At 37.2% G+C, this 13,982-nt stretch overlaps 1 protein-coding gene across 1 annotated transcript in view; it reads right to left on the reverse strand.

Moving 5' to 3' along the window:
• Positions 1–13,722, reverse strand: part of DCK (deoxycytidine kinase) — a 33,649-nt gene extending 19,927 nt beyond the window's left edge. The window contains exons 1-2 of the mRNA XM_074275316.1: positions 12,708–13,722; positions 3,100–3,215 (exon numbers count right to left, since the gene is read on the reverse strand). Of these exons, the coding sequence (XP_074131417.1) occupies positions 3,100–3,215; positions 12,708–12,798 (207 nt within the window). The 5' untranslated portion in view covers positions 12,799–13,722. The remainder of the gene's footprint in view (positions 1–3,099; positions 3,216–12,707) is intronic.
• Between the last annotated feature and the right edge of the window lie 260 nt (positions 13,723–13,982).

Genomic DNA, 13,982 nt, shown 5'->3' on the forward strand with positions numbered 1-13,982 from the left:
GCTAGGTAGTATAGTAGAGTGATGGCCATGAAGTCTGGAGAATCTGAATTCAAATCCTATCTCAGATATTTACTAGCTGTGTGAACTCTGGACAAATCATTTAGCCTTTTTCAAATTCAGTTTCCTCATCTATGGGTGGGAATATGTGAGAATAATAGCACATACCTCATAGGATTATTGAGGATCAAATGATGTTCCATTTTCATATATGGAAAGTTTTAAACATCTATAAGTACACTGTTCACAATCTCTATATCCTCTCTTCCACATTATCAACTATTGGAGTTTTTTGGTTTTTTTTTACACATGTCCTATAAGTATTTCAAATTTCAACATATCTAAAACTGAACTGTCTTTTCCCCCAGCTTTTTTACATTTAATTTTTTGAGTTTCACATAACAGGAATTTTTTTGTGATTAGAATAAATTTATCTCCCCTTTACTCCTGGTTTTGCCATTTGGAGTCAAATTGAATAAGTGTAATCCTTCTTCTACATGTCAGCCCTTCAAAAACTTGAAGACAACTATCATGTCCTTGTCCTACCTACCCACTCACCTTCTCTTCTCCAGGATAAAGATTTCTAGTTCTTCAAATCAATCTTCATGTGATATCATGACCCTTCACTATCTTTGGTATTCTCCTTTGGATGCCCAAGGTTTAGAGTGTACTTATTTAATGTTCTGTTTCCATTTTAAATATATAATTATTACATAATTTTATATATATATATAATTATTCCTACCCTTCCCTCATACCAGCAGCTAAAATTTAAAAATAAGTATCAGTGCTTTATCCTATTAAGATCTGAACAATGTTTCTGCCACACATTTCTATTTTTAACTATTATATGCCTTGCCTGCTTTTAATTACATAAAAATTATTAAAGCTTCCTTCATCTTCCAGAAATACAGTATTTATGGCAAAATACAAATTTATAATGAATAAATCATCAAAAAATTTTATTTTACTATGTTGGAAAAAAAATTTCATGAAAAAAAAAAATCAAATGAAGGTGGCCTAGCTGTAACAGATCTAAAATAATATTATAAAGCAGCAGTTACCAAAACCATTTGGTATTGGCTAAGAAATATATTAGTTGATCAGTGGAATAGGTTAGGTACAAAGGACAAAATAATCAATAACTTTAATAATCTAGTGTTTGACAAACCCAAGGACCCCAGCTTTTGGGATAAGAACTCAATGTTTGACAAAAATTGCTGGGAAAATTGGAAATATGGTAGAAACTAGGCATTGACCCACACTTAATACCATACACCAAGGTCAGGTCAAAATGGGTTCATGACCTAGGCATAAAGAATGAGGTGATAAATAAATTAGAGGAACATAGGATACTTTACCTCTCAGACCTGTGGAAGAGGAATGAATTTATGTCCAAAGAAGAAATAGAGATCATTATTAATCACAAAGTAGAAAACTTTGATTATATCAAATTGAAAAGTTTTTATACAAACAAAACTAAAGCAGATAAGATTAGAAGGGAAACAATAAACTGGGAAAACATTTTAATAATCAAAAGTTCCGATAAAGGCCTCATTTCCAAAATATATAGAGAATTGACTCTAATTTATAAGAAATCAAGCCATTATCCAACTGATAAATGGTCAAAGGATATGAACAGACAATTCTCAGATGAAGAAATTGAAACTACTTCTAGACATATGAAAAGATGCTCCAAGTCATTATTAATCAGAGAAATGCAAATTAAGACAACTCTGAGATACCATATACACCTGTCAGATTGGCTAGAATGACAGGGAAAGATAATGAAGAATGTTGGAGGGGATGTGGGAAAACTGGGACATTGATACATTGGTTGGTGGAATTGTGAATACATCCAGCCATTGAACTATGCTCAAAAAGTTATCAAATTGTGCATACCCTTTGATCCAGCAATGTTACCACTGGACTTATATCCCAAAGAGATCTTAAAAAAGGGAAAGGGACCTATATTGCAAGAATATTTGTGGCAACCTTTTTGTAGTGGCTAGAAACTACGTGGATGCCCATCAATTGGGGAATGTCTGAATAAATTGTGGCATAGAATGTTATGGAATATTGTTGTTCTGTAAGAAATGACCAACAGGATGGATGATTTCAGAAAGGCCTGGAGGGACTTACATGAACTGATGCTGAGTAAAATGAGTAGGACCAGGAGATCGTTGTATACTTCAACAACAATATTCAACAATACTTCAACACAATGATCAATTCTGATGGATGTGGCCATCTTCAACAATGAGATGAACCAAATCAGTTCCAATAGAGCAGTAATGAACTGAACCAGCTACACCCAGCGAAAGAACTCTGGGAGATGACTATGAACCATTACATAGAATTCTCAATCCCTCTATTTTTGTCTGCCTGCATTTTGGATTTCCTTCACAGGCTATTTGTACACTATTTCAAAGTCGATTCTTTTTGAACAGAAAAACAACTGTTTGGACATGTATACATATGTTGTATTTAATTTATACTTTAACATATTTAACATATATTGGTCAACCTGCCATCTAGGGAGGGGGAAAGGGAGGAAAGAGGGGAAAAATTAGAACAAAAGGTTTGGCAATTGTTAATGTTATAAAATTACCCATGCATATGTCTGGTAAATAAAATCTATTTTAAAAAATGTCATAGTTTTCTTCTCACTTTTCCCTCTATAACACTGTATTAACACTGTATGGAACACTGCAACTCAAGAGGAAAGATGGAATATCAATTTGAGTTCAAGGGGAAAGATCTTCTGACAATGATATAAAATTGAATATTAGTCATCATTAAAACAGGGTTAAAAAATTAAGCAATGAGATTTGACTTATATAAAAACAAAAGCCAACAAATATAAAAAGTTTCTTAGAATATTTAACATTTAGCATAGTGCCTAGCAGAAGATGCTTTAAAAATGCTAGTTGACTGACTTTATTTGAAGTTGAATTCTATTTTATTGCAAAAAATATCACAAAAATGACAAAACACAGCCATAGCTTGAACTACAAGGTTTAATGTAAACCAAAAAACAAAACAAAACAAAACTGAATCACCATATTTGCCACTTGAATAAGCAATGTACCATTTTTGTACCTCAAATTCATCTTGAGTGTTTTGAACACTGCACCACCTGGCAACAGGTTCAGGAACTACTTCCCAATCATCAGAGACTTGCTTAAGGATATTTACAAATGTTGACTTTCCTGCAGCTGTCAAAAGATAAAAGAATATAACAATCAGAAAGTAGTGCTAAGAGAGCATTCATTAACCTTATACATTTGTTCTTAAAATAAGGCATATTATAGCACACAGTTTAAAAAACAATTACCAGATATTTCTTTGGAGTTTTCAATTTTTAAAAATGTAAAATGAATTTGTATAAGATAATGGAATTTGGTTTGATGGGGGGCAGGGTGGCTTTCCTGTTTTGGTTGTAAACATAAAAGAATAAAAGAATGGGAAAAGTAAAAATCTTGGGATTTGTGGCAGAAAAAGTTGCTTATTAGTCATAGCAAGTCTTAACAATTTCAACAATTTGTGTTATTTAATTTATATTTTCAACTGTGATTCATACATAGGTATTTAGCCAAATGGCCAAGTTCACTCTCTGAACAAATATTACAGTAATTTCAAAAAAGGAAGATTTAGTAACTCCAAAACCATTTACATATTCTAAATATTGTTATTGATACTTTTTTATATCATAGATTTACAAATATCTTTTTCTTCTTCCCAAGAAATCTCCCTAGAGGAGAGAAAAAAGCAGTTTTTCAAAACCAACATACTCCTGCCAGTACATCCAAACAATATCCCACACCCACAATCATCCACATCAGAAATGAAGGGAGTACATGAATTTTCTAAAGGGAGCATTACAGTGTTTAGATGTTCTCTAAATATGAGATCTGTTTCCAATAACTAGTATTACTAGATGAACTGAATTGTACCAGTTTTGACAATCAATATAAATGAAACCAGGGGAAAAAATTGTAACCAAATGAAAACAGCCTATAAGTTTGCCACATTTAAGTAAATAAAGAAGTTCGGGTGGTTATTTCTATTAGAGTCAAAAGTAGCAAACACTTTATGGGACATGTGGTGATTTTTTTTTTAGAAAAATTTTAGAAAAACAGAAAAATATTTATTTTAAAATATTTAGAAAAATGTTATGAAAATGACTAGTTTATATACTATTTGTTAAGGTAAAAATTTAATGAGATCCTCCAAATTGAATTAACATATATTTTAATATTGGGTGACTTCCATACAAAGGTGAGAAAATGGAGAGAACCAGTAAAAATTATCAGAGGTTCATAGCTTTAAAGTTGGAAGAGATGGTGGGCCATCATTTTAGATTCAGAAACAAAATATAAATTTAAATCCTCTAGAAGCATTTATTGTAGACAGCCTTCTAAAGAACTTTTGCCACAAAAGACAGAAGAGATATAATGATAGTTAATAGGGATGGTAGGACCAAGTGGGGAAATAGGGGCATTTTTATATGCAATAAGGCAAATATGTTTGCTTAACAAAACATATTTGTTGGGGTAGCTAGGTGGCACAGTGGATAAAGTACCAGCCCTAAAATCAAGAGGACCTGAGTTCAAATTTGAGCCTCAGACATTTAACACTTCCTAGATGTGTGACCCTGGTCAAGTCACTAAACCCCAATTGCTTCAGGAAAAAAAAAAAATTTGTTAAAAGGAGTTTTGTTTTCTTTTCATTCTCAATTTGGGGGTGGGGAGTGGTGGAGAAAAGGTAGGTTTTTGCTAGTTGAAAAAGATAAAATATAATTTTTTTTTAAATTGAAAATGAAGAGGTAGCTAGATGGCACAGTCCTGAATTCAGGAGGACCCAAGTTTAAATCTGATGTCAGACACTTAACACTTCCTAGCTGTGTGACCCTGGGCAAGTCACTTAACCCCAGCCTGGGGGGGGGGGGGGGGGGGATTATTACTATAAGCAGAGAACTTGAACAACCAAGGGTAAGCACAATTAGGTATATAAGCTTCTTTGTAAAATCTTAAGACTTTTAGTAGAAATTTAGATTTAGTAGAAAATACTGCCTAAAAAACCAGATTGAACACTGAAGAGAAATGTTAGAAGGAAAAGCTTAGTGAAATGCCCAAATAAGCAAAATTATCCCAAGAACATTTGAGGATAAAACTGGAAGAAATGCAAAAAAATGCAAAAGATTTGAACTTCCTCTAATAGATTTTCCTCCTCCTCCTTGATCTCTTCACAGCCTGTGGTTAGCCCTTCCTTTCTCTCTTTTCTATTTCTATGATTCTTCTCTATCCTGATTCTTCCCTCACATCTCTTGACTACTTCTCTAGCTCCTTTGCTGCTCTCAGGCCACACTTAACACACTAAAGAATAGTGTGTCCTTCAAGACTCTGTCCTGGGTCCCCTTCTCTTCTGCGTCTACACAATTTCTTTTAATAATCTCATTCGCTCCTACAGATTCAACATCATCACTATGCTGAAGACTCTCAATTCTACTACTCTAGCCCTCACCCCTCTGCTGACCACAAGGCTTACATCTCCAACTGCTTATTAGACATTTCTACATGAATATCCTATAAGCATCTGAAACTCAACATGTCCCAAACTGAATTCATTATCCTTCCCTCCTCTACATTTCCCTAACATCCTCCCAGTCACTTAAGACCACAACTTTGCTGTCATCATTGTTTCCTCAATATGTTTCTCACCAGTACCCCCACAGCCAATCTATTGCCAAGACCTGTTGTTTTTACCTTCAAAACACCTCTTGTATATGTTCTCTCCCCTCCTTTCCTCTGACACTTCCCCCAACCTGTTAAAAGACCTTATCACATCACACTGCATCACTGCAGTAACCTGATGACTTGTCTCCTTTCTTCAAGCCTCTCTCTATTGCAATCCATTCTCTTCTCAGCTGTTAAATTTACCTATAAAATTAATTCATAAAATTAGTTAGTACACATCCTACTATGTCACATACACCATTCAACTAACTCCAATAGCTCCCTAATAACTCTAGGATCAAATGACTCCTGTTTGGCATTCATTCACAGGGCTTCCACAAACTGGCTCCTTCCTCCCTTTCCAGGCTTCCTATCCCTGATGTATCCACCACCAAAGTACATTGCAATGGTGACCCTAACATCCTTGCTGTTCTTCAAACAAGAAATTCCAACTCTGGATTCTGGGCATTTTCTTTTGGCTTCCTCTGAGTTCTAGCTAAGATCCCATCTTCTACAACAAGCCTTTCCTAATCTTCCTTAATGCTAATGCCTTCCCTCTAAAATTATTGCAATAGATTCTGGATAAATCTTATTTGTACATAATTGTTTGCTTGCTGTCTTTCCCAGGAGATGTGAGATCCTTTTGCCTTCCTTTGTATCATCAGAACTATGTCTGTCACATGGTAGGCACTTAGTAAATGTTTGATGATTGATAGCAAGGGCTTAATAAATATTACTGACTTCATCAATGACAGTGTTGCCACCATATTTAGACTAAATTTAGACACAGTCCCTCATATGCACTCTATAAGGAAGTAAAACTTGTATGAAGGAAAGCAAAAATTAGAAATGGAAACTAAACTAGATCCACAAATATAAAGGAGCTGAATGCTGGAGACAAAACAATTAAGAAAATTTATGAACTAATTTCAAAAATATCTCAAAGAAGTAAGAATGCTAAATGTTTAAAAAAAAAAAAAAAAAGAAAAAAAAAAAAAAGTAAGGGACAGCCAGGTGACACAGTGGATAGAGCACCAGCCCTGAAATCAGGAGGACCCGAGTTCAAATCTGGTCTCAGACACTTAACACTTCCTGGCTGTGTGACCCTGGGCAAGTCACTTAACCAATTGCCTAAAAAAAAAAAAAAAAAAAGTAAGGGGCAGCCAGGTGGCGCAGTGGATAGAGCACCAGCCCTGAAATCAGGAGGACCCGAGTTCAAATCTGGTCTCAGACACTTAATACTTCCTGGCTGTGTGACCCTGGGCAAGTCACTTAACCAATTGCCTAAAAAAAAAAAAAAAAAAAGGTAATCAAGAAAAAAACTATAACTATGACCACATCTCTAAAACAAATGAATAATCTACATGTTCACTTTAAAACATCACAGAACACCCTTAAAGTACTCAGAGGCACCTTGGGAAACCAGAAAAAGCTCTGGATTCAGAGTAAGAAGAAATGAGTTACAATCATGAATCTTCTACTTACTTCCTTTGTGGCCCAGGTCACAAGACAGCTCACCTGCCAAAGCCTATTTCCTCATTAGTGAAAAAAAAAAAGAATGGACCAGAATAAACATGTCAAACATGTAAATGGGCCTGCAGTGCTCTTGAGTGCCTCTTGAACCAGGTTAAAATGTAATTGAGAAATAAATATTTGATGAATAAGTAAAGCTCAATAAAACATGGATAATGCTAAGTTGTGATTTTCTAAGTCCACATATAACCCATAAGGATCTTTATTTATGGGCTTTCTCCTGTTTCTATTTGAGTTTGACCCCATTGGAGTGCGTAGTCTCTTAAGTACTTTCTACCTCTAGATTTTATTGCATGATCCTTGAAGATCTGAGAAAGGACCAGGCAGATGTTTGCAAATGACATTAATCCTGGAGTGGCTGAACAGTTAAAGATTAAGATTTCACTTATTTATTGGTTGATGATCATAAAAAACAATTTGGTGTGGTTGAGCAAAAAGATACCTTTATGACTCTTCTCCAGTAAAATGTCATGTCTTCCACATATTTTCTTTATGCCCACAGAATAAGAAGCCTTAAAAGATCCATCAACATAGAAAAGTGTTTGAAGATCCTCCAATTAATTATTAATACTAAGCAAGGAGGTATGTATTTGTCAAAACTGTCTGCCAGTCATAAAGAGATGGTAAGGGAAGTGACATACATATCCAGTCCACAATGAACCATTCCAACTGAAAGAGCCTCATTCTGCTGGCTAGAACTTTGTTCTTAGACACTAATCTTGTTCCAAGTTACTGTAATTCTATAGACTCTCAATACATAGCCACATTTTTCCCCATTATGTTAGTTTATGGTAGGTCTGCCTTAGGGGCATGTTCATCAATGTTTAACATCCAGCTCTCCAGAAAGAGAAACATATGTATGACATAATTCTAAGTTTAACCTGCATTATTAATATTTTCTCCTTGAATTTTCTAAGTCTAGACAATCAACAGAACAATAAATCCAATCCTGACTTGTAGCTTTTGCTGATTTCTGAGGTGTGAATGCTCAAACTGAAAATTTAACAATCCTTAGCTAGTTTGTGTGGGTTCATCCCTGGTCTGTATCCTGTCCATCATAAAAGCCTATCTATCACTCCAGTGTTCCTTTTCTACACAAAATAGAAGTAAGGACATTTACAGGAGTTTCTCTCTAGTCAATTTACTTCAACAAATATATATTCAGTGTCTTTATAACACATAATACTAGGGTCTAGGGAAGATACAAAATTAAAATAATTCAGAATCTCTCTTCCCAGAGTCTATACTTAATCAAGAGATAGGACACAGACACATATAATCATGATATTATAATATGATTAAATGCATAAAAAACAAAGAAAAAAATTAGTTCAAAAGTAGAAAGGGAGGGGATTAAGGGAGAGCTGAACTTCAATCTTTTTGCATGTCAATGGATGAGAAAAGAGGTCCTTCCTTTTAACTTCAAAGAGAAATTCACAAAGAAAAAAGATATATAAAAATGAAGGTGGCAAGAAAAGGAAAAGTTAAATAAGGAACAAGTATGTCAGATGATTGCCCAAAAAGTAGAGCAAGGCACATCCTAACAGGAGAATCCAGACTTCTGTCATTTTCTAGGATGCCTGTAGGGTGAAAAAAGGGCTGTATTTAAAATTAAAAGATATAAATTCAGATCCTAGCCTTGTTACATATTACCTATGATAAATCATATAAGTCCTCCTGGCCTCTGTTTCTTCATCTCCATGATCTACAGGCAAGTATAACTGATGAGGGGAGGACCAAATGTGACCAGGATGGTTATGTGTAGTGAACAAATAGATAGTATTTACAGAAGTGATGTACATAAAAGGAAACACTGAAAAAGTAAACAACCATAATACTAATCAGAGAAGTGAAAAGAATAAATGGTGTTCCCCAGAAACCACAAAAAACCATACTTTTAAAAAGAAGTTCAGGCCACCAACTTGATTCTAAAATCTTCCCCCAACTTATAACACTAGACCATTCTGCCTTCTCTTTAAGCTGCCAAAGAGAAAGGAATGTTCATGCTGGTCACATCCTAAAAAGTGGAAGAAATAACCACCCTCAAAACAGCTTTGTAGCAAGGAAACAATACTTACTCTTATTTTCCATCTGGGCAAAAGTCCAGTTTTTCAACCTTTTTTTGGAACAAACTAATACATTAATATTCTTTTTGGAGGCAAAAAGGAACACAGCCAAGGATACATGGGCAAAAAATTTGGGAAAGAAGTCATGGGAACTAAGAAGTTCCTAATAATTACTGTTTTATACTGAGATCATTGTGCTAAAAGTCACAGTACTAAGATCAGAGCAGGAGGTGAATCCACCATAAACAAAACAAAATAGTGTTCTATTAAAGGGGAACATTAGGTGAGGGGTTGTGAGAGCATAGAATTACAGTGACCAATTTAAAAAAATGAAATCCCAAAACAGACAGTAAGACTTGAAGTTACAGAATTCTTTCTAGACTACAGAAGGAGGATTTCTAGGTCAATGACAATTTACAGTGAGAACTAGGCATTTTAAAACTTCTCAAGGCCTCAGTTTCCTCATTTGTAAAAATGACAAGATGAGAAAAACAGTATCTCTAGAGTGCCAATGATAATCAAGTGAAAAATGTCTCTGGAAACTTTCAAAATCACAGAACCTGTGATATTAATGCAAGGTAATTACTTGAATAAGTCAAAAACAGGGTTTGTTCTACAATCAAAATTAAGTATAATGGACCTTTACTCTCTCCAATGACTCCATAGTAATTAGCAACTTATAGTTTTTCGTAGAATTTTACCAAAATCTAAAAAGCGTTCTGGGGAGAGACTTTAAAAATGAAAAAGCTTTTCAAAGATCAGTAAAAGAGAGAAAGCCTCTCAAATATATTTATGAATCATATTCAGCAAATTCATCATCACTGATTTATAGATTATTATTCTCCAAAGATTTAGCCTATTAGAATAACAAATTTTCCAAAGAAACTTTAAAAGATCCTATACTAAAATATAAATTATAAAAGATCCTATACTGTTGGAGAAGGAAATAGTCACACCAAATTAATAATGACTAAAAATAGCTGATACAAAACACTAAAAATTGCAAAGTATTTTTAATACATTACCCTATGTTTGATTTAAAGACTATGGGAGAAGAATAGGAAAAGAGAAGACTTGGACTGAATAAGAATAGAATTGCAAAGATGACTTAGAGGGGTTTGGATCTGTAAATAAAATCAGACTAAATTTGAGGAGAAATTTGGGAGAAACTGAGTAAAGTAGGTAATTTAAAGTGTTTAAAATATGAAAAAGAGCAAAAATTGAATTTTGAGGGAAGAGAAATGTGAGAGAACTTGAGAATAAAAGAAGAATCTGAGCTGAAGGAGAAGGGAGCATTCTGAAGTGAAGTTAGGAAGGACAGGGAGATGACTTCCAAGTTGAATATGCTGTCACAATTCCATTATTATGTTAGGTTGGTTTTGCTAAAAGCTTTTTTTTCTTTTTCTGTTATTTATGGGCAGTGAAGGAAAGGGGGTACATTGAGCAACAGAGGTGATATAAAAAATAAAAGCTAGCAATAAAAATTAAAAAAATATATACTATTACAATAGTCAAAGCCATAACATAAGCTTGTAATACTCTCTCACATTAGGTGAATATAACAAATAAGGTTTGCAAACTTTTCTTCCTGACAACCCTGAGGAATAAATATTGTATTATTACCTCCATTTTACAGATAAGGAAACTGAGGCTCACATAAATGAAATAATTTACCCCAAACAGCATAGCCAATAAGTATTAAATCTGAAATATGAAACTAGGACTCCTAAGTCAAGCATTCCTTCCACTAAAACATGTTGCTGTGCTGGGGGATGACAGCAGGATAGATATATTTTTAAAAAGGCAAATGAAAAACATTGGATTTTTAATGGGGATTGAGGGTGGGGATAAGGGAGTGATTCTGGAACTCAAAAAGTTTAAAAAATCAATGTTAAAAAAAACTTTCAAATAACTGGGGGGAAATAGAAGATAAATGAAATTTGTAAAAAGCAAAAGAAAAACTGAATGGAAAGGAAGGTAAAAAGAACCCTAAGTTCTATTTGGGGTATTATTGGATTTCAAGTGCTAGTGAGACTGAGAAAGGGAGTGATTCCTACAGGAATCTAAGTCTGTAACTGGGAGGAAAGCTCAGAGCTAGAGGTTCAGATTTGGAAATGGTCTTTATAGACTGGACAGCTGAAATGGCAGAAACAAGTAAGTGCTCTTGGCACTTGTCTGGAGCTGCAGAGATAAAATCAGGACTGGAAGTACAGTTTTGAAAGTCATTTCTGTCGGGGTTCAAAGGAAACTCCAAAAAGTTGTGTGTGGCGAGGTGTCTCCCAAAAATTCAAAAATTTCACAGGCTTGAACCCATATCCAAATCAAGGGGCAAAGCCTATTGTAATTATAATGCCAATAGAAACAAACTAAGTTCCAAAAGAATTTAGCCAAGAACCAGGAGCAAGAAAATAAACCTATGGGAAAGAGAGCAGGTGCTTTATGTCATTGATATGCTAATTTTGTGACTTACAGGTGCATCAGAGGGGTCATTACTATCTCAGAACCTCCGTTATCACTGACCCACAGATTGTTATCTGACAGCCAGCACGGTCTAGCTCGCACTCCCAAGGCCAGGGGGCCTCGAGGTTATCTTTCTATCTGCCCGGTGAGGCAGGAGAATAAACATTTAACTACCTCACTTCCAAAGCCCGGGGTCTCAGGGTTATCTCTATGTCTTCACTATAATCTAGGGGAATGAGCATTTAACTACGTAACTCCACCGATCTCTACAAGGTAACAGCTGAAATGCTGAAAGGAGATAAGGACCAAGAACAGGACTTCAGGAAATGGCCATCTTAAAGTGGAAAAAACAGGAAATGTTTAATACCGGCCAATGAATAAAGGAGAGAAGTCAAGCTGTTTAATAGTTTTCTCTAGAATCTAGACTTTGAGGTAGGGTACAATCATACAATCCTTTCTCCCGAATTCTCCTAATCCAGAGGTTTAAGGGAGAGGATTTATTCTGCAAAAATTAACACGAGGGAAGACTGTTTGGGTCCCAAAGGCAAGCTTGGATTCCGCTCCCGGCTTTGCCGGGACGCAACTAGGGCCAGGTGAGGATGGGCGCTCTGTGGGAAGCCCCTCGTGCCTGGGGAACAGCGGAGGAGCTGGAGCTCCTGTGACCAGCAGGCCCCCAGCCTCTTTGAGCGTCAGCTTCCTCTCTTGAAAAATGATGGAGCGGATCTAAATAGCCTGAATTCCCTCCCACTTCTAAGGCCCTGCCCGGGCCTCAGTTTCCCCACTCTCAGACCGAGGCGCGGGACGGGAGGTCCTTGAGCGTGTTTCCAGTCCTCCCCTGACCGGGCCTCAATTTCCTCGCCTGTCACATCGGGGTCTCCCCGGGGGTCGGGGGCAGGCCGTGCCGGCTCCTCACCGATGTTGCCTTCGATAGCGATCTTCTTGATGCGGACTTCCCCGGCGCCGGTGACGGACGATGGGCAGCTTCTCTTGGGTGGAGTGGCCATCTCGCCTCCTCAGCTGCAGCCGCTGCTCTGACTAGATGCGAATGCGGAAAAGTAGGGAGACGCGGGAAACGCGGGAGACGCGGGAAACTGGGGACAAGCAGCCGCGCTCGCGCGCTTCAGCCAGGCCGGTTTGATTTTGGCGCGCTGAAGAAGGTGGGACGACCCATCAGTATTCCACGTCCTCTTGTCCCTCCCTCCGCGGATGCTTCCGTCAACTTCCCCCCATAGGCCCCACCCACTCTGCCCTAAACCGCGGGAGCAGGTCGAGCCCTCGTTTACGTCAGGACGCTGGGGGTGGGGGGAAGCTTTCCACGACTCCGAGAAAGGCTAGTTGGAAGCGGCCGATTTCCGAATGATCGATGGAAGCCGGCGGAGGAGCGTGTCCTGGATAGCCCGGTCTGTGCTTCTGGAGAGAGGCCGGGCCGGGGTGGGGGGCAGGCCGGTGGTCTCCCCGCCCGAGGCCCGCTCAGAGAAACGAGCATTAAGTGTTTGCTGGAGGCTAAGTACAGCGCAAAACGTTTGAGATATGGGATGTGAAGAGCAAAAGGAATAGCCCTTGAGTTTACACTCTGATGAGGAGAAAGACGTACCACGGACCTATTAAAGGAGAGGTAGCCTAAGAGTTGGTTATCGAACCCAGATGGAGAAACTGAGGCTCACAGCCTGGCCATCCCAAGTCCGAGTCACTAAATGCTGATTCCATATACTTTTCAATATCTACTGCCTGCTGCAAGATAGCTAAGCTCCCAAGGCAACGTCTATTGAATAGTCTCCCGGGGTAAAGGAACCGAAGAAATTGTCGAGTGAATACCCTCCCAGGATGAAGGGCCTGAAGAAACTGTCCAATGAATAGCCTCCCAGGATGAAGGAACTCAAGAAACCACCCCTTAATAGCTACCCAGGATGAAGGACCTGAAGAAACTGACCCAGTGTATAACCTTCCAGGAATAAGAATAAGAAGACCTGCGTTTCAAGTGTTTTGAATTTTTGCATCCAGAGGACATAGGCTAAAGATCTGCCTTTGTAGCTAAAGATACAGATCTACTTTTCTCAATATACACTAAAGTTGGAGAGTTGCATCCCCAGAGGGTAGCTGCTATCATAGGTTTTGGGAACAATGATGTGTATCTAAATGAGTTCCCATTAATGGATTCTCCAGTAACAATAAGCTGTTAGATATGCTT

The sequence above is a fragment of the Sminthopsis crassicaudata genome, chromosome 6 (genome assembly GCF_048593235.1).
Source record: "Sminthopsis crassicaudata isolate SCR6 chromosome 6, ASM4859323v1, whole genome shotgun sequence".
Classification (NCBI taxonomy): domain Eukaryota; kingdom Metazoa; phylum Chordata; class Mammalia; order Dasyuromorphia; family Dasyuridae; genus Sminthopsis; species Sminthopsis crassicaudata.